At 46.3% G+C, this 23,270-nt stretch overlaps 1 protein-coding gene across 4 annotated transcripts in view; it reads left to right on the top strand.

Moving 5' to 3' along the window:
- Positions 1-14,528, top strand: part of SBF2 (SET binding factor 2) — a 519,569-nt gene extending 505,041 nt beyond the window's left edge. For all 4 annotated transcript variants that reach the window (XM_024119088.3, XM_028501227.2, XM_024119087.3 and 1 more), the window contains 8 exons: positions 1,816-1,942; positions 4,067-4,194; positions 5,371-5,604; positions 6,694-6,798; positions 8,218-8,411; positions 9,110-9,197; positions 11,584-11,715; positions 12,729-14,528. In XM_024119088.3, coding sequence (XP_023974856.1) covers positions 1,816-1,942; positions 4,067-4,194; positions 5,371-5,604; positions 6,694-6,798; positions 8,218-8,411; positions 9,110-9,197; positions 11,584-11,715; positions 12,729-12,827 — 1,107 coding nt within the window. In that variant the 3' untranslated portion in view covers positions 12,828-14,528. The remainder of the gene's footprint in view (positions 1-1,815; positions 1,943-4,066; positions 4,195-5,370; positions 5,605-6,693; positions 6,799-8,217; positions 8,412-9,109; positions 9,198-11,583; positions 11,716-12,728) is intronic.
- The last annotated feature ends 8,742 nt before the right edge of the window (positions 14,529-23,270 follow it).

The following is a 23,270-nucleotide window of genomic DNA, read 5'->3' as shown; positions in this document are numbered from 1 at the left end:
GTGGCCTCTCCCGTTGCGGAGCACAGGCTCCGGACGCGCAGGCTCAGCGGCCATGGCTCACGGGCCCAGCCGCTCCGCGGCACGCGGGATCCTCCCAGACCGGGGCGCGAACCCGGTTCCCCTGCATCGGCAGACGGACGCGCAATCGCCGCGCCACCAGGGAAGCCCGTATTACACACTCTTACACCACAAATGCCTAGAAAGCAAGAACCACAACTTATGATAATTTGCATATCAAGTATCTAGCACAGTATAAAGTAGTGAATGAGGCACAGACCGAGGAGCCTAGCAAGCCAGGGTTCAAATGTGGGCTCACTAGTTGCTGTGAATGACCTTGGGTAAATTATTTAATCTTGCTCATCTTCAGCTTCCTCATTTGTAAAGTGGGGGAGGGGAGGGTAATAATTCTCATCTTCACAGGATCTGAATAGACATTTTTCCAAAGACATACAAATGGCCAAAGGTACATGAAAAAGTGTTCATCACTCACTAATCATCAGGAAAGTACAAATCGAAACCACGAGACATCACTTCACACCTGTTAGGATAGCTGTTATCAAAAAGACAAGAGGTGGGCTTCCCTGGTGGCGCAGTGGTTGAGAGTCCGCCTGCCGATGCAGGGGACACGGGTTCGTGCCCCGGTCCGGGAGGATCCCACACGCCGCGGAGCGGCTGGGCCCGTGAGCCATGGCCGCTGAGCCTGCACGTCTGGAGCCTGTGCTCCGCAACGGGAGAGGCCGCACCACAACAGTGAGAGGCCCGCGTACCGCAAAAAAAAAAAAAAAAAAAAAAAAAGACGTAGCAAGTGTTGGTGAGGATGTGGAGAAAAGGGAACCCTTGTTGGGAATGTAAATTGGTGTAGCCACTATGGAAAACAATATGGAGGTCCCTCAAAAAGTTAAAAACAGAACTACCGTATGACCCAGCAGTCCCACTTCTGGATATATTAGAGGGAATGAAATGATTATTTCAAAGAGATATCTGTACTTCCACATTCATTGCAGCATTATTCACGATAGCCAAGAAGTGGAAATAATGTAAGTGTCCATCTATAGATGAATGGAAAAAGAAAATGTTATATATATAAACATGAGAAATTCATTCAGTCATGAGAAAAAAGGAAATGCTGCCATTTGCAGCAATGTGGATGGAATCTGAGGGCATTATGCTAAGTGAAATAAGTCAGAGAAAGATAAATACTGTATGATCTCACTTATAGGTAGAATCTAAAAAAGGCTTACTCATAGAAATAGAGTAGAATGGTGGTTACCAGGGGCTGGGGGCTGGGGGATGGAGAGATGTTTGTCTTCCAGGTATAAGAGAAGTAAGTTCTGGAGATCCAATGTACACCATGGCGACTATAGTTAACAAATGCTGTATTCTATACTTGAAAGTTGCTAAGAGAGTAGATCTTAAATGTTCTCACCACCACCAAAAAAAACAGGTAATTGTATGAGGTTATGGAGGTGTTAACTAATCCTCTTGTGATAATCATTTCACAATAGATATGTGTATTAAATCATCACATTGTACACCTTAAACTTACAAATTGTTATATGTCAGTTATATCTCAATAAAGCCGGAAAAAAATAATGCCTACCTTGCAGTGTTGTTATGGAGATTATATGAGATTATGTTTATAAAAAACCCCTAGCATGGTGTCTGGCAAAAGGCTGGTTCCCTTCCGACTTCCACTCATGGTAGGGATTCAGTTGACTGAGTGACCACATGGTCTCCTGCATATTTCAGGTCAGCATGGCATCCACTTTTTGTTCCATTTGATTCTTATGCTTTTCTTTGCCTTGTGTGTTTCAGGTTCACAACCAGTATCCAACTGAGTTTGAATTCAATCCCTATTACTTAAAGTTCTTGGCTTTCCACTATGTGTCTAATCGCTTTAAAACATTTCTCCTGGATTCAGACTATGAAAGATTAGAGCACGGTACGTGTTTGCATGCTCTTGTTCCATCTTTCTTGTTAGTTTTATGGGTTTTTAATTAAAGACACTAATAAAATAACCACCCCCAAGTGTGGCAAGGCCACTTTAAGGTTTTACTCTACAAACTACAAAAGTAGAATGGGCATGAATGAGTGAGATTATGTGCTGTGTTAGCTCTTAGGGGCTGCAAGTGGTCATCATGTAGTACCTTTGAAAAGTTAAATCTGCTTATTACTATTTTATTATCTCCAAGCAGTATCACTGTTTGGAGAGAAACACTTGACTCATAGTTTTTCCATCCCTGGTACACTGTGGTAGGTAAGCTGCCTGCCCCTGGAAGCAGTTTGTATAGCAGTCACGGCCCTGGGCTCTGGAGGAAACAGAATGGTTAAATTTCAACACTGCCAGTTACCAGCCAAGTACTTTGGACAGGTTAGGTACCTCTCTGAGTTTCCTCATCTTTAAAATGAGGATAATAGTATCACCCACCCCTTTGGGCCAGGATGATCACATTAGGAAATATTTGTAAATTTCTTAGCACAGTTGCTAGCACAAAGTAAGAACTCAACAAATTTTAGACATCACCATTGTTATTAGAATTTTTAATAGCAGTAATAGTTGTAAAGAGTAGATTCTCAAAAGCCAGTCAGCCCCTGTGAAAACGTTTCCCCAAGGGGACTTTTACATTCTTACTTTTGCTGTTTTTATAGGGAGGGGGAAAGGGGGATACACATGAGTATTTTTGTTAAGAAGACAAGTAAATAAAGAAAATCAGTATATTATATTTACTATTTTCAGTATATTATATATACCTGAATATTCATAAAGAAGACTCCCTTAATGGCTGAAAATATTTACTAATGTTCTCAGTTTAAAATATGAAAGCAAAGAAATACTGCTTTTCAGTGCATGCTATTAAAATTATCTAGTATGATATTTCATACTTTTGGTAAAGGAGACAGCACTGATGAGACCATTTCCTTTCCAGTTTGTACTTCCAGGCCTTTGTTGACTCATAAAATTGTCATTCCACACATCATAATCAGAAACCTTAATTTTTTAAACACCCGTGTGTTGGGAAGACATTAAGTAGAGCTGGTTACAGTGGACATTAGAGTCACTTGGAGAACTTTTTTAAATGACTGATGTCTGGGGCCCATCCTCAGAGATTCTGATTTAATGGGTCTGAGGTGAGACCTATAGGCACTGGGATTTTTTTAAGCCCTTTTTTTTTAATGAGTGGCCAGGGTTGAGAACTACTCTTCTGCACTCTACAGTTGAAAGGTAGAGAAGAAACATTAATTAGTCTTGGGGGCCCCTCATATTATAGGATTTTGTGCAGCCTTGGGCATGAGACCTTCTTTTATGATAAATAAAATGCTTGTTGACTTTTGACTGAATCTTTTCATTCAAAGCAAGACAGCACTGCTACGAGAGGCACCCTTCCTGGCCTTTTAAAGAAATACCTCCTGCCTCACCCTAACACATCTTCCTCTCTATTAAAAATAAAGTGGGCTCATGTGAGTAACAAATTGACTGCTTGAAAGGTACAAATATAGTACCTGAAGTGCCCCCCCCAAATTCAGCTTTTGTGTTTAACTCATCCAAGGATACGAACCATATCCTTCTGACATCCAAAGTCTCCATGACCATGATTTGTGGTATATATAAACTACCAAAGAAAACACTTTAAATAGCTTCATAATAAACAGCCAACAAATTTAAAAAGAAACATAAAATGTTTTTAACTGGGTTTCATCAAATCATTTTCCTTCCATTTTCTCTTGAAAAATGTGTAGCATGTCTCCTGGCATGGACCTCTATGAATCTAGATACAGACACGGGATGTTGACTGGAAGGGAGTCATGCTGTCCTGCTAAATGCTTGGGAAAACTTTATCCCAGGTTTTCCTTCCATTTGGATTTGTTTCCATATAGCTATGAAGTCCATTCCTATCTTTAGCTTTGCAGTCATTTTCTAAGGCTTCTGCACGTGCGCTGCTGTTTCTAGAGCCATGTGAAATGTTCCATTTTTCATCTGCTACATGCATCATATTTTTAGGCAAACTGTTGATTTATTTGACTTTTGTTTTGCTGATTTTTTTTTTTTGGTGGGGGGGATTTACAGGAACTTTATTTGATGATAAAGGAGACAAGCATGCCAAAAGAGGAATTTGTATTTGGGAGTGTATCGATAGAATGCACAAGAGGAGTCCCATTTTCTTTAATTATTTATATTCACCAGTGGAAACAGAGGTACAGAAAGAAAGCATTTATGTTTCATTCTTGGAATATTTTGTGTTAAAGTTTTCCTTACTTTTTGAGCATATATAAGCTGTTTAAGCGTTTTATAAACATTCGACTAGGTTTCATACCAGAAGCTATTTAAAAGTTGATACACTATGGGTTTAGGTTATGATGGAATGGAGACTGATACCAAATTCTTGACCACAGAAATTAGGAGCTGGCCCCCCAAACATAGAAAGGATAACTTCAAGAAAGTCAGAGCAAGTCAACTTTCCCTGGGAAGAAAGAACAAACAAAACTTGAAACCTTAGCAGGTCGTTTAAGCAGAAAAGATTTCCCTAAGTCCATTTGTACCAAAGCCATGGAAGAACCCCTATGAGAAGCAGGGATGTTTGCAGCCCAGCCCAAGAAGGATGACCTCTCAGGGACAGCCATCCTCTGCCACGCATGTCTGCATGAAATAGGCTCTGCAGTGGAGTAGACCACCTTACTCAGGGGCAAGAAAAGGCCTGGCCCTGGGCCCCATGCAATAGGACCTCACCCTGGCCTTTCTCCAGATGCACCCTTCTCATGAGGTGAGGTGTATGAGAAACCAAGGGTACACGCTTGGATGCCTCTCCTTCATCTAGACCATGCTCTGGCACTTCAAGATTCCTTGCCCAAATTCAAGTCACTCACCATACCACTTCCCCAAGCCTGTTCCCCAAGCCAGTGAATGTATCCCTAAGCCAAAAGGGCAGCTAAGGAGTAGCTGTTTGGACAGGGAGTAGACAAGAGTTTAGCTGCATGGGCTGGGGTATATACACATGTTCATAAGAGACCCTCAGAATATAGGACAGAGCTGGGTCAAGAGGAGCAGGGCTTTAGGCTAAGAACTGGGAGCTGGGACCAGCTTTCCCAGTGCCACCACTTCCTGGTGTAGAATTCCCAGAAGTCCAAGAATTCTCAGTTGGAGCCTGGCCTTCTAGGTCATTAGGAAGTTATATTTGTCAAGGTAGGAGCATAGAACATGTTTTATCTAATAGTTTTGTTGATGTATAATGTTTAAATATATAGATATATGGTATTTGAACCTCTATTCATACTTTTTCCCTGGACCCTGCAATGTTTGGGGCTGGCCTGCCAGTAAGCTTGGGGCACTTTGGGGTCAAGATGAAACTATATTTCAGAATTTTCTTTATACAGGCCCTGAAGCCCAATGTAAACGTTTCCAGCCTCAAGAAGTGGGATTACTATGTAGAGGAGACCCTTTCCACAGGGCCTTCATATGACTGGACAATGCTGACCCCTAAGCAGTTCCCCTCCGAAGACTCTGAACTGGCCAGAGGAGCTGGGCCCCAGAGCCAGAGGAGAACAGTGTGGCCATGCTATGATGATGTCAGCTGTGCTCAGCCCGATGCTCTCACCAGCCTTGTCAGTGTAAGTCAGCTGTGTGTAGACACACTCCTAGGGCACCAGAGGACCTGGAGGCACATGAGGCCTCAGGAACTGAGCTTAGTTAAGACTGGTTCACCAGCTCCTGGACATAGCTCTCCTTACTTTGGGTTAACATTATAGCTAGCACTACAGGAGTATGAGGACACCAGATTTGCTCCCATGGATGAGTGGGGAACCAGGCTCCGGTACTGGCAAAGAGTCTCAGTAAAAGTGAGCTTTTCAGCGTTCGAAGGAAGCATTCGAGCAAACGGAGCAATTTGCAGCTTCGCAGCTGTTTTAGCTGGCCAAGCAGCCTGAGTCAGGCCTGGGTTATGGCTTTTGTGGGTGCCTTACTTCCTCTGGTCAGAAGTGTGGGTAGCTGATGGCCTGATGGGAGCACTGCCAACCGTCTTCTACAAGGAACATTCTGGAATGGAGCCATCCTGGCAGTAGCTACCCTGATGAGAACAGCAGCCCTGAGGAAAGGGTTTGAGCCCAGATATGGGCCAAACAGTTCCTGAAGAGTCTTCTCTGTCCAGTTTCCTGACCAGGAGGAGCACGCTTCAGTGAAAACACTGTCACAAAGGCCGCTGCTCTGCTCTCCAGCTTCCCTGTCTGAAGGAAACTCCATTCCTTGGGCATTTCTTGGTTCATTGTTTCTACATCTGGTTTGAATCATCAGAGTTGAGGGGTTCCTCTGTCAAGGACAGACTTCTCATATACCTCAGCTATTACAGTTTGGACACCAGCCCAGTGCTTGACCTTTTGCTGTGGCCATCAGGTGTCCTATGGGCTGGCCAAGGGTGAAGGTGTTTGGGATATTTATTTCATCTGTCTGTTTAAGCCATCTGTACAAAAAGGCCCGGTTACAGATCCTAATAAATCATCTTTGCCACAACGCATCACACCAGCTAGAGCTCCCACCTCTATATTCCTGGCTTGGGAGACTTCTGAGGTGCCATGCTTACCATGGGTTTTCACTGCCCTCTGGCCATGCTGTTCATCTAGTACAGAGGGGGTGTGGCTCTGGGGAACATCCTGATTTCTATGAAATACTTATCTGTCAGAAAACTCCTTTTAATTACTTTGCAGGAAATTGAAAGACTGGAGCATAAATTGAACCAAACAGCTGAGAAGTGGCAGCAGCTATGGGAACGGGTAACTGTGGACCTTAAAGAAGAGCCCAGAGCAGACCGTGTGAGTTGGCAAGGCCCTTTGAAGAGCTACTTCTGAGCTTCTGGAGGGCGCTAGGTCAGGTGGGGCCTCTGCCACAGGTAATTCAGGAGGTTTATGGCCAAAGGGAGGGTCATGCCCTGAGGGTCCAGGGCAGAAAGCTCCAGATGACTGGGTACTTCCTGAGTGTCTCGCTTGACCACAGTGACATAATACTTATGTTCCAGGGCCCCGTATCCAGGGGAAATTACTGGGTTCTTTTCTATCTCAGCGCCTCTGTGGTCTCAGCTGATCTTCTACCACGTGAGGTAGGAGGGGAATGCCAAGACCCTGTTTGCGCCAGAGAAATAATCAGAGAAAATGAAATGTTTTAAATGAGCAAAATATGCTGCTTTCTGTTGTTCACACCCCCTTTTTGTTTCTGAATTAAGAAACATCTATCGTAAAAATATTTTAAAACCAAATACTCTGTTTTCTGCTTTTCACAGCCCCTTCACCTGTAGTATGTGGAAGGGCTGTGCTGAGCACCACCCACCCTTTGCATTCTGTTAACCCACAGTGAGGGAGTGGCGCCTCAGCTCAGGCACGCTGGGACAGGCTCAGATCACACAGCTGATCTGCGGGGCGGCCACCAGTCAAACGCACATCAGATTGACTCCAAGGGCAGCAGAAGGGAAGTTAGGACAGAGGAGTGTTCTGAAGAGCACTTCAGGAAAGGAGAGGTCGGCAGGGTCAGGTGTCACAGAGGAGACAAGGAGAAGGGAGTGTAGAAGAAAGCCTCCAATGTGGTAAGAAGGGGTCCTTGGGGTGCCTTCTCTTGCCTTCAGATGGCAAATCAGGAGCTGTTATCAGACAGGCCACAGGTAGGTGATCTCTTACTGCTTTTTTTCTCAGAAGAATAAAATAGTTTCTTAATTTTTTTTTCTGATTATGAAAGTGAGATATATGTGTATTCCTTTAAATAAGACAATACACAGAAAGTTATGAAATAGACAGAAATCACCCAAAATTTATAACCTAGAAATAAACCACTATGCCATCAAACTTGTTTTATAATTCTAAACACACATATAAAAGGGATTTACTATACATGCAGTTTTAAAAACCTGCATTTTTTTCTTTTACTTAATATGTGGCATACATGGCCTTCAGTTTCTCACTGTATGTAAATCAGCATCATTTTTAATGGCTGTCTAGAAGTCCATTGTATGGAAATACCTTTTTTTTTTTAAGCAGTCGCATAATGATAGACATTTAGGTGGTTTCTAGTTTTCTGCTAGTTTCCTAAAAAACTCCAGGATAGACATCTTTTTATATATATTTTACATACACATATATATGGTCCAGTTTTTTCCTTGAGGTAAATTTTTAGAAGTGAAATTATCGGATCAGTCGCTTAAAGTCTTTGGAAAGCTTTCCTAGCTCCTGTTCTGTCTTTTTCAGCCCCAGAGACACCCTTTGGGCTCCCCAGGAATTGTGTCTACCAACCTCCCTTCCTATCAGAAGAGGTCTCTGTTGCATCTCCCAGACAGCAGCATGGGGGAGGAACAGAACGCCAGCATCTCCCCATCCAACGGAGTGGACCGGAGAGCAGCCACGCTGTACAGCCAGTACACGTCCAAGAATGATGAAAACAGGTGGACGTTGCTGAGCCCTGCCGGGTGTACTGAAAAGGCTCTCCCCGCCCTGCCTTCGGCCACACCGCAGGCCCTTTAATAAGCTAGGCCTGTGCCGTGCCGCCTTCTGTAAACTTAAAATGGATCCGCTTTAATCCTTTGTTTCTGTTTTAAATGCGTTAGATGGTTTTTGGAAGAGAAAAAGTCAAAATTACAACTAAAATAATGCCAAGAGGTTGTAGTTATTTGTGGCGGGTCCTGATTGCTATTGTCTCATGTCTGCCAGATCTCTTGAGGGAATATGTGTTAGTGCGCACTTTTGCAGGGGCAAACTTCAGAGATCCAGCGCATGCTAGCTCAAGCAGAAAGGAATTTACTCACATAAATTGGGAAGGCCAAGGATGTGCCAGTTTCTCACACAGCATCTTCTGGCTTCTGTTGTTTGCCAGCTCTGCTTTCTCCTATGGGCTGCATCTACCCCAACATGGTATAAGAAATGGCTACTGAGAGCTCCAAACCTCACAAGTTTGGTAATTCCAGCAGAAGGAGGCAGCCTTTCCCCAAAGGTCTAATAGAAAAATTCTAGGGGGAGCTCTGATTGATCTTTTTTGGATCATCTGGGGGAAATAGAGGCTTGACCAACAAAAACAACAGATATCCCTTTACAGCACTTTTTAAATGAAAAATCAAATTAACTGCTATGTCATCTTTATTTCTAGGTCCTTTGAGGGAACGCTCTACAAAAGAGGGGCTTTGCTGAAAGGTTGGAAGCCCCGCTGGTTCGTTTTGGATGTAACAAAACATCAGGTAATAAATACCATCACAGCCTGCAGAGATCACTTCTCCCTAGGCTAGGCTCAGTCCCCGGCTGTTGTGTGACTCTCAGCAGAAAGGCACAGCCTTCATGTACTGAATGCTTTCCTAAGGCCTCTCATATGCTGCCTGAGGCTCCTCCACGGACCCAGTGAGGGGCAGTAGTCCTGAGCCTGAGCGCAGCAGCCTTCTGAGAGAGTGCGGTGTGTGCAGGCAGAGGCGGTGACTGCCGAGCCCAGAGCATTAAGAGCAATAGAACTCTGCTTTTTGGTGCTCATGTTATCTCCTGCTGCCTGCTCTTAAAACCCAGGCCAAGAGAGGACCTGAGGTTTTCAGCTTGTTGCATACCACGTGCACATACAGAACCCATGCCTATGGATACTCCTCAGAATACAGATTACCTTCACCTTTGCAGCATAACGCATCCATTCAAAATCGAGGGTGTTCACTTATTCAACAGACATTTATTGAACACTTTATCTGTGCCCATCACTGTACTTGGTACTAAAGAAGGCATCATTATCCCTCAAAGGTGACAGCAACAGAGGATGGAGGGAGCCCTGAAATAGGTAGAAGGGGTTGTGCCCACCCAAGCCTGAAATCCACAGTGGGCAAGTACTAGACTGGACCTCCCAGACCACGCTGGGAAGCCTTCTCCCCACTGCTAGGTTCTTTGCTGTGGCTGTAGCACCCTGCACAATCCTGAGTGTCAGAATCTTTGCTCCAGTGATCTTGGTTGGGGTGGAACCCAGCCCTTCTGCACCCTTCACTAGTGAGAGTCGCATGGCCTCCCACGTAATGACCACAGACCTCACTCTACCTTGGACCTGACCAGTCAGTCTTGAGCAGCTTCTCAATGCATTTATGTCCAACATGGAGTCTGTTCAGAAAGATACGGACTGTTACGCCAGTACAGTGCTCTTGTTGGACCTGCATCTAGATGACTCCTGACAGATGAATACTTTGCATGGGGACCCCCTTTCCCTCTGCTGAAGGAGTTTCATAAAGGTTACACAGAATCTTTGTGGAAGAATATAGAGAAGTTTTTACAGATATGCAATGGAAGCCCTTTTTAGGGGGCTGGACTTTAAACAACATTGTCTCTGAAGCCATAGAGCCTACACTGTGTAGGAAAGTTCCATTAAATCACTAAATATAACAGGAGAATGTCATAATTTTTCTATAATTTACAATTACATCAAATTATATTTGCATTCTTGCCAGTCTTTTAGATTTCTTTAACACGAAAGGTATATGGTTTTTCTGTTTAGTCCTACTCATACGATGCCTGAAGGGAGAGGCAGAGAAAAGTCTGAGGCCAGAACCACAGAGACGGAGGCGCCAAACACATTCCTGCCGTGTAGATTATAGAGAGTGAAGTCCAGACTAATTTAGTTAGAGTGATGTCCAGTCCCTACACACAGTAACCACTCAGTCAAATGTTGAGCTATTTATTGTTTTTCAAAAGTCATTTTATATCTACATGCTATCTGGAAACTTGCTCTTTAAATATAAGATAGCTTGAACATATTTTCCTACCAGTTCATAATAGATCTTATCATTTTTGAAATGTTGTATAGAATTCCATATTATTGATGTACCATCATTTAATTAACCAATACCCTATTGACAGATATCTTTTCAATTGTTAGCTAATAAAGGCAGTGCTGAAGGAAACCTCTTTATAGGTGTGTCTTTGCATGCTTGTGGGAGTGTTTCTGTAGGATAAATTTCTAGAGGTGGGAAAGGTGTATTAATAGGTATAAACATTTTAAATCTTAGTTCATATTGCCAAATTGTCCTCTAAAAGGCTTCTGACTAATTATATCCCCACTAACAGTGTTTGAGAATACATAGTGCCTTCCATTCAACCTGAATATTGTCAGCCATTTTAATATATCTTAATCTAAGTGAAAAGTGAAATCTCATTGATTTCATTTACTTTTCTTTGATCAGTTAGGTTGTTCATCTTCTCAGATGTTGATAGGTCACTCACATTTCTTCTGTGACTTGCCTGTTGAAGTCCTTTGACCATTTTTCTATTGGGTTGTTTATCTTTTTCTTCTCAATTCTAGGAATTTGGTATATATTCTAAACATTAACCCTTTTTTATATGTTACATATTTTTTTTACAGTTGTTAGTTGACTTTTTCTATGTGTAATACATTTATTTGTTCAAATTTCAAAAAATGTATCTTTTTCCGCCTTTCTCCCAGCTGTCTAATTCCTCTTCCTAGAAGCAACCAGCGTTTTTAATTTCTTGTCTATTCTTCCAGGCATAGTTTAGCAAGATGTGGGAAAGTATTCAAATACATTTTGAAAAGCCATGCTGTTTTCCCTTTCTGTGTCTCTTATACCCCATGTATCTTTTTGGTTCCAGCTGCGATACTATGACTCGGGTGAGGACACAAGCTGTAAAGGCCACATTGATCTGGCTGAGGTAGAAATGGTCATCCCTGCTGGCCCCAGCATGGGAGCCCCAAAGCACACGAGTGACAAGGCTTTCTTTGATGTAAGTCGATCTTGTCTTTTCCTGGGTCTGTTTGCACATGATCCCTTACAATCCATCCACCTCCAAGAATCATGGGGCCTCAGAGCAATTGGTGGTAACTGCACATGGGTCACAGACCCACCCCGGCTGTGGGAATTGCTAGAGAGCTTGAACCCAGCACTCTTCATCCCCAAACCTGACCTCTCCCTGCCGTCCACATGTCTCAGAAAGGCTGCACATCGCTTTGCACAAAAGACTCCTTTAAAAGGTATCCAACTACACGTGGAAGCAGATGAACTCCTTGTTAAATACTGTTAGTTATTCACTCACCCCCTACTGTCGAGAACAGATATTACTTCCCTTTGTATCCATTGATCTTCATGCTTGATCATCCACAAAAAAACATCCTTAGTCACACATGATGACTGTCTGCCCTAACATCTTCAGCAGTCCTTAGGTGGGCCTTGGGGCATTTTATGGGCCACATGATAGGGGACTTATCTAATCCCCAGAGCCCAGCAGGACTTCATATGGAACACAGGTCATACTCTAGGGCCCTCCTCAGGCTATGAAGCCATTTCCCTGACTCTGGGCTGCCAGTGTGGCCCCAGCTGAAGACTTAGAGAAGGGGATGGAAAGGGGACATGAAAGCCAACCCCATCATGGTGTGGATGAAGCTCGGCCTTCCTGGTGCCTGTGCTGCATTGGTGCAGTGCGTGGGCGGGGCCAGAGACTCCAGCCGTTCCTGACCCTCTTCCTCAGTCAAGGAAGGCCCGGGAAGATGCAAAGTCAGGCTCTCCTAGTGTGTCTCTCCTCTGCCAGGCCCTTCTGTTGACATCCCCCTTGACTTTGGGGGCCAGGAAAGTATGATGACTCTAAAGGCAATGACAGTATGAGAGTGGGAGGCAGAGAAAATAACAGAGGTGCTGGGGCAGCACAGAAAGGGAAGGTCACAGGGATTTATTGGCACGCTTGCCCAAAGCCACAGACTAGCCCTGCCCTTCATCTCTGGTTCTCTTCATTTGATTTTATAGCTCAAGACCAGCAAACGTGTGTATAACTTCTGTGCCCAGGACGGACAGAGCGCCCAGCAGTGGATGGACAGGATCCAGAGCTGTATCTCTGACGCCTGATGCCCGCGGTCAACCCAAACAGAAGAGGGAGGAGGGGCTTGTGCTGCCAGATAGGAAAAAAGTGTGTGAGTCCTTGAGGAGCTGACAGCTTCCTGCTGGTTCTGATAAGTCATCCTAGGGCCTAAGGTTCTCCTACCCAGACTTACCCATTCCCCTCTTTTAGCAGTTGCTAAGTCTGCTTAGCCTGAGTGGATGTGTTACACAGGTCTGGTCAAGAGCCCTAGGCCCTCCCTGTATCTTGCACTAGGTTGTTCTAACAGGGTCTTCATGGTTAGGGATCAGAAGAATATGCTTCCTGAGCCAACCGTCATCCATCCCCTAGGCAAAGTGGCTACCACCTACCTGGGTCCTTCTTCATGAAAGATAGATCCTTTTTGTTCTCCAAGGTCCCAATATCCTTGGAGAGTTTTCTGACAAGCAAAAATCAAAATCCTCCAAGACTACCTTCCATTCTGCATAGAATAGATTTCCCATCAAAGGCTCCAATTCTTACTGCCTGACCTTAGAGATGCTCAGTTCTCTGGTGCTGTCAAAGGTGCTTCCGTGATACCTGCTCGACCATTGGGGTTCACGGCAAGACCATCAGTGCTCAGTGGCAGGCAAAGGGGGGCACACAAGATTATCCTGATGGAAAAAGATTGTCCAGAGAATGATGCAGTAATCACCAGGCCAATGCAGGAAAATACTGCTTCCAAAGCACTGAACTTTCTAGGCCAAAGGTGCCCTGAGGATGCAGGACTTTGTGTTCCCATGTATTCTTCTGCTCCCTGACAGCTTCTTACACAAAATAACATGCAAAAAGCTGAATGCACTAACTCACAAAACAGACACTTGCACTGAACTAATAAAGTGGAGATGTTTGAGAGACAGAAGCCAGCTGTTTATGACCACACGACCCCTATGACAAGGGCTGTGTAAACCGAGGTCGCACTGTGGCATGACTGGATACCCAAACGGCACCTCTGCACATGAACAGTAGGGACTTGTTTGGTCTTTAGGTTTTCTTTACTTTTGATAGCCTGTGTTTGTTCAGCTTAAGACACCAGGAATGCCGTTTCTCAACGGCGCACAGAAACAGCTTTTCTGCAACGGCCGCTGCGGTTGGCTGGAGTCGTAGGTAGCTAGATCATTACATTTGTTTTGAAATGTTAATATGTTAAATACCAAACTAATATTTCAAAAATATGTATATATGAGTTCTTATATCCTTGTTTTTCAGATAGTCTGCTTATAATTTAATATAAAATTAACTGATTCCTTCATAAAATTTCAGTAGTGAAAGGGTTCCCTTTTTTAAAAGCCACTTTGTAGATTAAAAATAAATCAGATTTTCAAATTAAAAATTATCTACACACTAGAAAATAGAATTGTGTTAATATATAAGAAATTGGGGGATGATAAGAATGAAGGATTTTTCTATCATTTTCATTTTATAAATTGCCACCTGTGAAAATGGTTTTTGCACATTATTTGTATTTTTCTTTGTATATGAAATAATTTTTTGTACTCTGTAAAATATGGAGCCCGTTGTACCCTCAGCTATTTGAGACTTTACACAGTGCTTCTTTTGTAACTGGATTCTTGTAACTTTCATGAAGGCGCTACATGCCTTGCATTCACTAACCACCTTGAATTAAATTTATTTCTTAAGAAAAAGCATCCCTCATTTACTGAAATAAAGTTCACTGTGCATTGCTTAGCACTCAGAAGGCAACATTTATGATTCATACGTGGGGCTAAAAGTTCAAGGGTAAAATGCAGCATAACCCATTTCTTGCCTTGGTTCTCTTAATGTCATCACTGCCCTTTGCTCAGGAAGTAACCAGAGACACTGGACAGGCGGGCCTGAGCTTCTGGGTTCTGGACGCACTGCTGCAGAGTTTAGGTAAGAGACCTGAGGCCGCCACCCCCACCCTGAGCCGCCAGTGAGCTGTGTGAAATTGGTTAAGGCCTTTACCTCTTCCCGGTTGCAGTTTCACCAACTGTGGCACATGGCAATTTGTGAGAACTTTAGGCAGGAGAAATTTAACTCTAGTTTGGAAGGAGGTTTCTCTGCTTCAGGAAATAGTTAAACAGCACAGATGAAGGATCAGTGCTTTCAGTTCTGGACAACACTCCCTCTAGATAAGCCCTTGGAGTTTACCTTGGGGACTCTAACTACGTCTCGAATGGAGCCATCAGAATGCAGGTTCTCCTCAGGGCTGAACCTCTAAGTCTTGACATCCAGGAGCCCTCCCTGAGGAGGACCCCCAGGGTGAGGCAGTGGCATCCCCCTCTTGAGCCTTCAGATTTCCTCAGTCTAGAGGGCTCGTGTGACCCAGGCCAGGGCCCTCAGTCCTTCATTAGCCCCAGGCCTCTCTTCTTAATGGCTGGCCCTGGGACCTGCCATTTTGTCCTACTGAGTCCCTGACATTCAGTAAGGAGGGAAATAACTGGGACTGGGAGCTGAGCACAGGGTCAGGATGGCCTGCATTACTCCCATCTCAGCTGTGCCGGGGAGAAGGGCACTAGGTTCCAAGGAAGAAAGCCTGGGGCCTGGGGCCCCTGCCCCCACGGCTCCTGTGACAAAGCCTTTCTACTCCGGGCTCTTGAAAGATGCAGACCCGAGGGAGCACACGAGTGCAAGTCCCACTCCCCAAAACCTTCAGCCCAGGTTCTTTATTCTTACCTCCCAAACCCTCCGCCCAGTGGCCTCACTCCAGAGCCAGAGCGTTAATTAACTGTTAATGGTTCGGCTGGTTTGCTTCTCAGTGAAAACTGACATTTATAGATATTTCACTAGGAGTTCTTTTAAGAGTTGTTAAGTAACCCCATTATCTCATAAAGAATTTCTGAATAATCTCAAGATTTTAGGCTGATAACCAGGAAATGCCCTTAGCTATGGCAACCAGAGCTACGAAATAAGCCAAAAATAAAGCAGTGCTGATGAAGAGATAGGTCTTGGAGCAGCACTGCCAAATAGATACATAATGCAAGCCACTTGTGTATCTTTTTTAAAAAGTAAAAAGAAATAGAGGGACTTCCCTGGTGGCGCAGTGAATAAGACTCCGTGCTTCCAATGAAGGGGGTCCGGGTTCCATCCCTGGTCAGGGAACTAGATCCCACACTCCACGACTAAGAGTTCCCATGCCGCAACTAAGAGTTCCCATGCCACAACTAAGGAGCCCACGTGCCGCAGCTAAGGAGCCTGCCTGCCACAACTAAGACCCGGTGCAACCAAATAAATAAATAAGTAAAACTGTTTTAAAAAAAGAAATAGATGAAGTTAATTTTATAACATTTTATCTTATTTTCAATATATTTACCATAATCTATCAAAAACACTATTTCAACATGTAATCAATACAAAAAATTATTAATGAAATATCTTAAAGTCTTCGTTCATACTGAGTCCTCAAAATCCAGTGTGTAGTTTGCACTTACAGCGCATCTCAGTTTGGACCACTGTGTTATCTTTTGTCCGACACCACTTCTTTTATGAAATGTGTGTCATTTTCCCACTCCATTCTCCAGTTCTCCCACACCAGCTGGGTGTCCAGCAGCACATCCAGTTCTGATACATCCTGCCCAGAGTCAGCACAGACCCCACAGTTAAGGGCTCGGTCCCATAAGACTGCCCCCCTTCAGAGGCCAGCTGCAAGTCCCAGGGGCCATGAAGAACGCACAGAACTCAGGAAAATACTTCGCTTCTGTTTACTGGTTTGGCGTAAAGGAAACAACAGCCGCGTGGAAGAGATGTGTGGGGCAAGGCTCGGGAGCAGTGAGTGACGTGGTGCCTCCATGCCCTCTCTGGGTGTGGGCGTGCCGCCCTCCCAGCACTTCCGTATGGTCGGCAACTGGGAAGCTCTCTGGATCTTGTTCAGGATGTTTTCATAACCCACTCTCCAGCCCCGCTAGAGGCTGTAGCTTCCCACACTATTCACACGTTGTTCCTTCTGGTAACCAGTCCTCATCCTGAAGCTATCTAGGGGCCCCAGCCTGAGTCACTGCATTCACATAAACACACGTGTGGTCAAAGGGACTCATTATGAATAACAAAGGAACTCCTTTCACTCAGGAAATTCTAAATGTTTTAGCAACTCTGTACCGCAAACCCAGGACAAAGACCCCCCCCCAAAAAATTTGTTTTTTATTATACCACAACTAGCCACATTCCAGTGCTACCATGCTAGGCAATGCAGATTTAGAGCAAGTGGCCTGCTCACAGCAGAGCCAAAGTGGGAAGAGCTGGGAGGCGAGAGACCGACCTATAAAATGAAGGACCCAGATCTGTGATTTTGTGACTCCAACAGTTCACCTTTGCAATGACTGAGATTCCAAACTGAGATTTAAAGGATTTGCTGAACAAGACCAAATCATCTATAAATCAACGCTTCTTAAATTATAGTGCGTGTATGAATCACCTGGTTAAAATAAAGATTCTGATTCAGTAGGTTTGAGAGGGGGCTTGACATTCCGTATTTCTAATAAGCTCCCAGGTGACGCTGAGGCTGCTGGTCCAGAACCCTGCTTGGGGTGACAGGTGTGTTAGCCCCAGTCCTCTGAGAAGCAGGCCCGGAATGGGAAGGAAAGCGGGGGGAGGCTGGGAGGGCCAGGAGACCTGGGTGCGGGTGTGACCCTGTGAAAGACAAAGGGAAGGGAGGGAGGAGGAAAAGTTGGGTGGGAGGCTTAGACTGTGGAGCAGTTCTAAGGAATCCTGGCGAGACAGGTGAGAAGTCCTCGGGAATCGTCACAGGAACCCCACACCTCCCAAGGGCGGGCCTGCCTGGGAGCCTCGTCCCGCTTAGTCATCAGCAGGCAGCAGCCAGAGAAGCAAACACAGTAGTAGATTCCAGAAAGCGCAGCTGGGGCAGACAGTCACGCACAGTCCCTGCAGTCAGAGACCCGGGGGAAGTCTCACGGTGGTTGCAGTCCACCCCTTGTGGCCAGGTTCAGAGAGCAGTTCCTCCCTGTTTCCCTTGGGCCTCTCTTCCTAAGGGAGACTCAGAGGAGAGAAAGAGGGGAGTCGGAGGGCTAACTACCCTGTCATGGAGTTAATCTCATGCTCTCCCTCCCCCACTCTCCATTTTGAATTCCCCTCACTCAACAACCTCAGCTTGCCTGGTGATGTGACCAAAGCCTTCGATGGGGGAGGAGGGACCCGAATACTTGGCAATTAGACCTGTCTCAGGTCAGGGCTGCTGCACGGGTCCTTTCTCAGTTACAGTGGGGATTACTTGGAGGCAGCTAGAGGATCACCCAGCACACACCTTCCTGCCCCCATCGTGTAGAAGCAGCCCTGCATTCTGCTGATCAGGGTCAAGGATCCCTGCTGGTTCCTGGACATAGGAGTTCTAAGCGCCCTGGTGGCAGCCATGAACTATAGTGCAAGAGGACCTGTGCTGTGTCCCTGACCAAATGCTAAGCTGAGTGGAATTCACCACCTTTGGATCCGGCCTTCTGTAAGTCTCTGGGCAGTGGTGCTAACTGAGGCTCTGTGGTCAGGAAAGGGAAACCCAGAAGAGTTCTCTATCCCTGTGAAGATGAACCACTGGCCCTTTCCAGGATGGAAAGGGCCTGATGTAGCTGACTTGCCCCAGGCGGAACAGTGCCACATGAGGGCTCAGCATAGGTCTCTGCTGCCGGCGGGCCAGACACTGAGGGGCGGCAGTGCCTAGAATGGCCTTGGTATGTGGGAGTCTGTGCTTTGGGGCCCATGTTAGCCTTTGCATGGCTCCTGCCTCTGCCATTGTGGCCACTCCACTCATGCTCATCGTGCTGGTTCTATGTAGCCAATGATAAGGACCAGCTAGCATCAGCCGTCCAGGTCATTTTGTTTACTTGCTTAAATTCACTGCCCTCACGTGTTGGGTGCTTTCTAATGGGCATTAACACGTGGCACTAAAATCTGCATGTTTTCTGCTGTATGTCCATCTACTTGTCTCTACCCCACATCTCCTTGTCCCCAGTTTTCCCATCCTTTTCCTTCCAGGCCCCTGATCAAACAGGCCATTTGGCCATTGCCCACGAGTGTGTGTGTCTTCTCACTACCTTGGGCCACTTTTTGTACACGAAGTACATGACCAAGTCCTCTGCTCACAGCTCTACCCAGTGGGAATATTTTCCATTTCCCTTTACACCTCTGTCATGCAGCCACTGTCCATCTTCAGCTTGTACCCATGTACCACATCAACCCATCCATAAACCAGGCTCAGGCTTTTTCCTCCTCTTTCAGCTGGTTGTACAGGACCCTCCATGTGGCCATAGGTACCAGCCAGGGGACGGGCACTGGCTATGTCCTCATGCGGTTTACTGGTGCCCTCTGGTCCCACTCAGGCTCAACCCCCAGAGGGAGCATTTCCATCTTATGAATAGTCTACTGCCAGGCCCATCTGACTCTGAATTGATGCATCCAACAGCCCCCAACTCGGAATGGGCAGTTTCAGATGCCCCATATGGTGTGCCCCGGTCAAATGTTCCAAAGCTTAGGAACCAGAGCCTAGTAACGTGCCGGAAACTGTTTCTCAAAAGGTGTGTGATCCTCTGTTGCCGATCGCGTAGCATTGCTGTAGAATCCCAGGGGCCCGCCCTGTGATTCTCCCACTGGGACTTCCCACAAGCTTCATACTTCATCTTTTCCCTTTCCCACTGCTGACACTTCCAACACCAGAGAGTCTGCCAAATTATATGACCCAAATGGCAGGACTGCTTGCACTGCAGCCTGGACCTTCTGCAGTGCCTCTTCCTTTTATGGGATCCACCTACAGCCAGCAGCCTTCCATGTCACCAAGAGTAATATGCTGTCTCAAACCCCAAACAGGGATACCAGGCACTGTGCTGTCTTCACCATTGTGAAAGAGACAAGATGTAGCAATTTCTTTTATTTGGGAGGGGATATCCTGGCATACCCCTGGCCACTGAACCCCTTACAAACTTCACTGAAGTGGCAGGTCCTTGAGTCTTCGTAGGTTTATATGCCACACTCTGAACTGCATGTGGTCTCGCCAGGCCTCCAGCACATAGGCACCTCTTGCTCATCCTGTCTCATCACCATGGTGTCACTGATGTAATGGATCACTGTGGTACTCACGTGGCCCTGATCTCTGGGGATTATATTATGACAAAGGGCATATTATCACAAAGGGATTATATTATGACAAGCGTAGCCCTGAGGCAAAACTGTAAATGAATATTGTTGTTCATCGCATGTGAATGTGAGCTGTTCCTGATCCTCTTTTCAAACTGGAGTGGAAAAGAACGCATTTGCCAAATGACCGCAAACCACATACCTAAGGCCTTATTAATCTGCTCTAGCAATGATTCCACATCTGACACAGCAGCTGCAAACAGGGCTATCACTTGGTTAAGCCTGAGACAGTCTGCAGTCTTCCTCCTGGATCTGTCGATTTCTGCAGAGGTCGGACTGGTGAATTAAATGAGAAATGGTAGGACCACCACCCATTCGTCCTTTAAGTGGTTAATGGTGGCATTCGTTTCTGCCATAACCCCTGGGATGAGATGTTATTTTTTATTTACTACCTTGAGCAGGGTGAGGGAGTGAGAAGGCAGTTTCAGAAGTTTCCACTTGGCCTTCTCTACTATGAGAGCTCCTACCCACTGGGCCAGGCACCCAATGTGGGGTTACCCCTACTAGCAGAGCACCTGAGTTCTAGTTAAACACTGGAGTACAAGGGGCTGCCAGGTGGGTTGTGGACCCAGTGAGCCCACTGCAAGCCAAACTGTAGCCAGGATTCCACTTGCTACCTGACCTCCATAGGCCCCGCTCTGAAAAAGGGCCTGTGATGATGCTTTGAGTCTCCAGGTGTTAATGTCAACTCAAACTCTGTCTACTGCTCCCCTTTCTCTAGTGAACAGTCACCCAAACAAATGGCCATAGACGTTTGGGGAAAAACTGAAGGAATCCCCATGATACATACTGGTTGCAGTTTTGCAGGGTCCTTCCTCCTAGAGACTTGGCCACCTCTTCAGTCGATGGGTTCCATATCTGAAAACTGGCTCAGGTCTGGGAACTCAGCAAGGGACCATGACTTGCTATTGCCCCTGCCTCCTGCTCCTCCATGCCTGTCTGCTTTCCTGGCTGTTGATATTAAGCAGAGCCTACTGGCTGCCCGTCCGTCTTGCCCCTAGGGACACCATGCTCTGTTCAACATCTCTACAGCTTTCTGTAGGGCAAGCCCCCTTGTCTGCCCTCTGCCTTGCCCGTCACTACTGGCCATACGTAATACATCATTCCAGGTGCCCATTTTCCTCAACTGTCGTAAATTTCTTCTCTACCATCTGCCAGGGGAACTTGGGTATTTCCATTTCATTGAGTGCCGGCCTCTGCTTTTTCCAGACCTCTAAAAGAGTCTGCTCCATCCCCTGGCATCCTAGCTAGGGTAGTAAATCTTGTGTCTCAACAAAGTGTCCTCACGTCAATGGAATCTTGCTTATCCGGTCTTATGCTCCAGCTGCCTTAATCAAGCACTCTCAAAATCCAATCCCAGGAGCATCCCCCTCCTCCTGCCAGTATCCATGATAGTTCCTATTCTTTCACGAGATAGTCTCTTTCCCCCTTATCAGGTCCAGCACGTCCCCAGCCAGATTATTCTGGAATTCAACCCTCATCATTGTCCTTGGCAGACAGAAGAGGAAGCAGGGGCAACTCCTGGGAGGGCACTGTTGCAGGGGCGAGGCCTCTGTGGCATCTTTCAGTGCAGCAGGGATGGCAGTTCTCATGAGGAAAGGTGGGTCACCCCTGCCAGCCCAGAAGGTCAGGGAAGATGCAGCACCAATGACCTCAGGGGTGCCATGCAGATGCCTTCAGCTCAGGTCTCAGGGTTCCAGATTTCCCCAGCTGGGCCCGGTCCTCACACAACTACCTTGGCTGAGGGCTCAGACTCATCTGGAGCTCTGCAACTCTACTTGTCTTCACCTGCCACTCAGCTGTACCTGTCCCCCACTCGAGGGGTAAGGGCCCTTTGTTAGGCACACCCCCCTGGGCTCCCTGCTGTCACCCTCACCCGCCAGCTGCTTCTTAGCGGCCCACTGTCCTTCTTCCTCCCTCTGTGGGCCATCAGGACAAGCGAGCAGTAACCAGCTCATCTTTAGAAGGCACTGTTCCCCCCTTATTTTTCAAATGCCTGAATTATCACCACCGCCACAGAATTCTTCTCCTCTAGGAAATTTTCCCAAGTCCTCACCAGTGAAATATTTAGCATTTGAGCTACTACCTGCTCTAGGGACCATCTGGGGCACCCACCGACCAGGATGGCATCCTCCTCCCCTCCCCTCAGAGTGAGACAGTCTCAGGTCCTCTTCTTACACTGCTTCCTCAGACCATTTATGTCAGTTCTGGTCCTTAAAGGAGTAGACAGCAAGACGGGATTCTATGTGCAAGAGATTTCTAGGGGCAACACCTGTGAGGGAAGGTGGGCAGGGAGTGGGGGGCAGCTGGGAGGGACATCAGACTCATGCAGGTTCGACCCCTACAGAGGAGAGATGGGAGGACAGAAGGTGGAGCGGAAGAGTCTTAGGCTGCGGTTCAGATCTGAGAAAGCAACAAGGCCAGTGCGGGAGACCTCGTGCCAAGACTGCCTGTCAGGGCAGTCCAGGGACCTGAAAACAAATGGTGACAGGTGTCAGAACACTGCAGCGGGGGCCAGTCTGAAACCTGAGAGGTGCATTTTCATGGCCACCACCAAAGGTCTAGGGGCTTGTCTCTCTTGGAGCTCCAGACTCAAAGGAACAAAGGAGTCAGCCTTGTCTACCTGAGGTCAACGTCCACTGAGCTTCTGCTCTGTCACTTACTCTTTGGCCTTGGGTGGTTCCTAACTTCTCTGAGCCTCAATTTCCTCACCTCTAAAATGGGAACAAAAACTGTGATGATATATGTAAACTTACCCAACACAAAATGGATTCTCCACAAATTGTTGGCTGAATCAGATTTATCCAACAAATATATAATAAACACCTAGTGCGGGCTGGGCACTGTTCTGCTCCTGAGGTATCTGCAGATGTGTAAGACACAGCACAGGTCCAAAGAGCTCACAAGTGAAAGAAGGGACAGACCATCTGTGATGTGCAGAATAATGTCGTCCCTGCACCGCCCCCAAAGATGTCTGCGTCCGCATCCCCAGAGCTTGTGAAGATGCTACCTGATGTGGCAAAGAAGAATTAAGGTTGCAGATGGAATTAAGGCTATTAATCAGCTGACCTCGAGAGACTACCCCAGATGGGCCCAATGTCATCACAAGGGTCCTTATAAGCAGAAGAGGGAGGCAGAAGCGAGCGTCAGAGTGATGTGGTAAGAGAGAGACTCAGTCAGGCATCGCTGACTTTGAAGACGGAAGGGGCCATGAGCGAAGGAATGTGGGCAGCCTCTGGAAGCTGGGAAAGCCTCCACAAAAGAACACAGCCCTGCTGACACCTTCATTTTAGCCCAGTGAGACCCATTTTGGACTT

The sequence above is a fragment of the Physeter macrocephalus genome, chromosome 16 (assembly GCF_002837175.3).
Source record: "Physeter macrocephalus isolate SW-GA chromosome 16, ASM283717v5, whole genome shotgun sequence".
NCBI lineage: Eukaryota > Metazoa > Chordata > Mammalia > Artiodactyla > Physeteridae > Physeter > Physeter macrocephalus.
The sequence above is the reverse complement of the archived record's forward strand: the minus strand, read 5'-3'. Positions and strand labels throughout refer to the sequence as shown.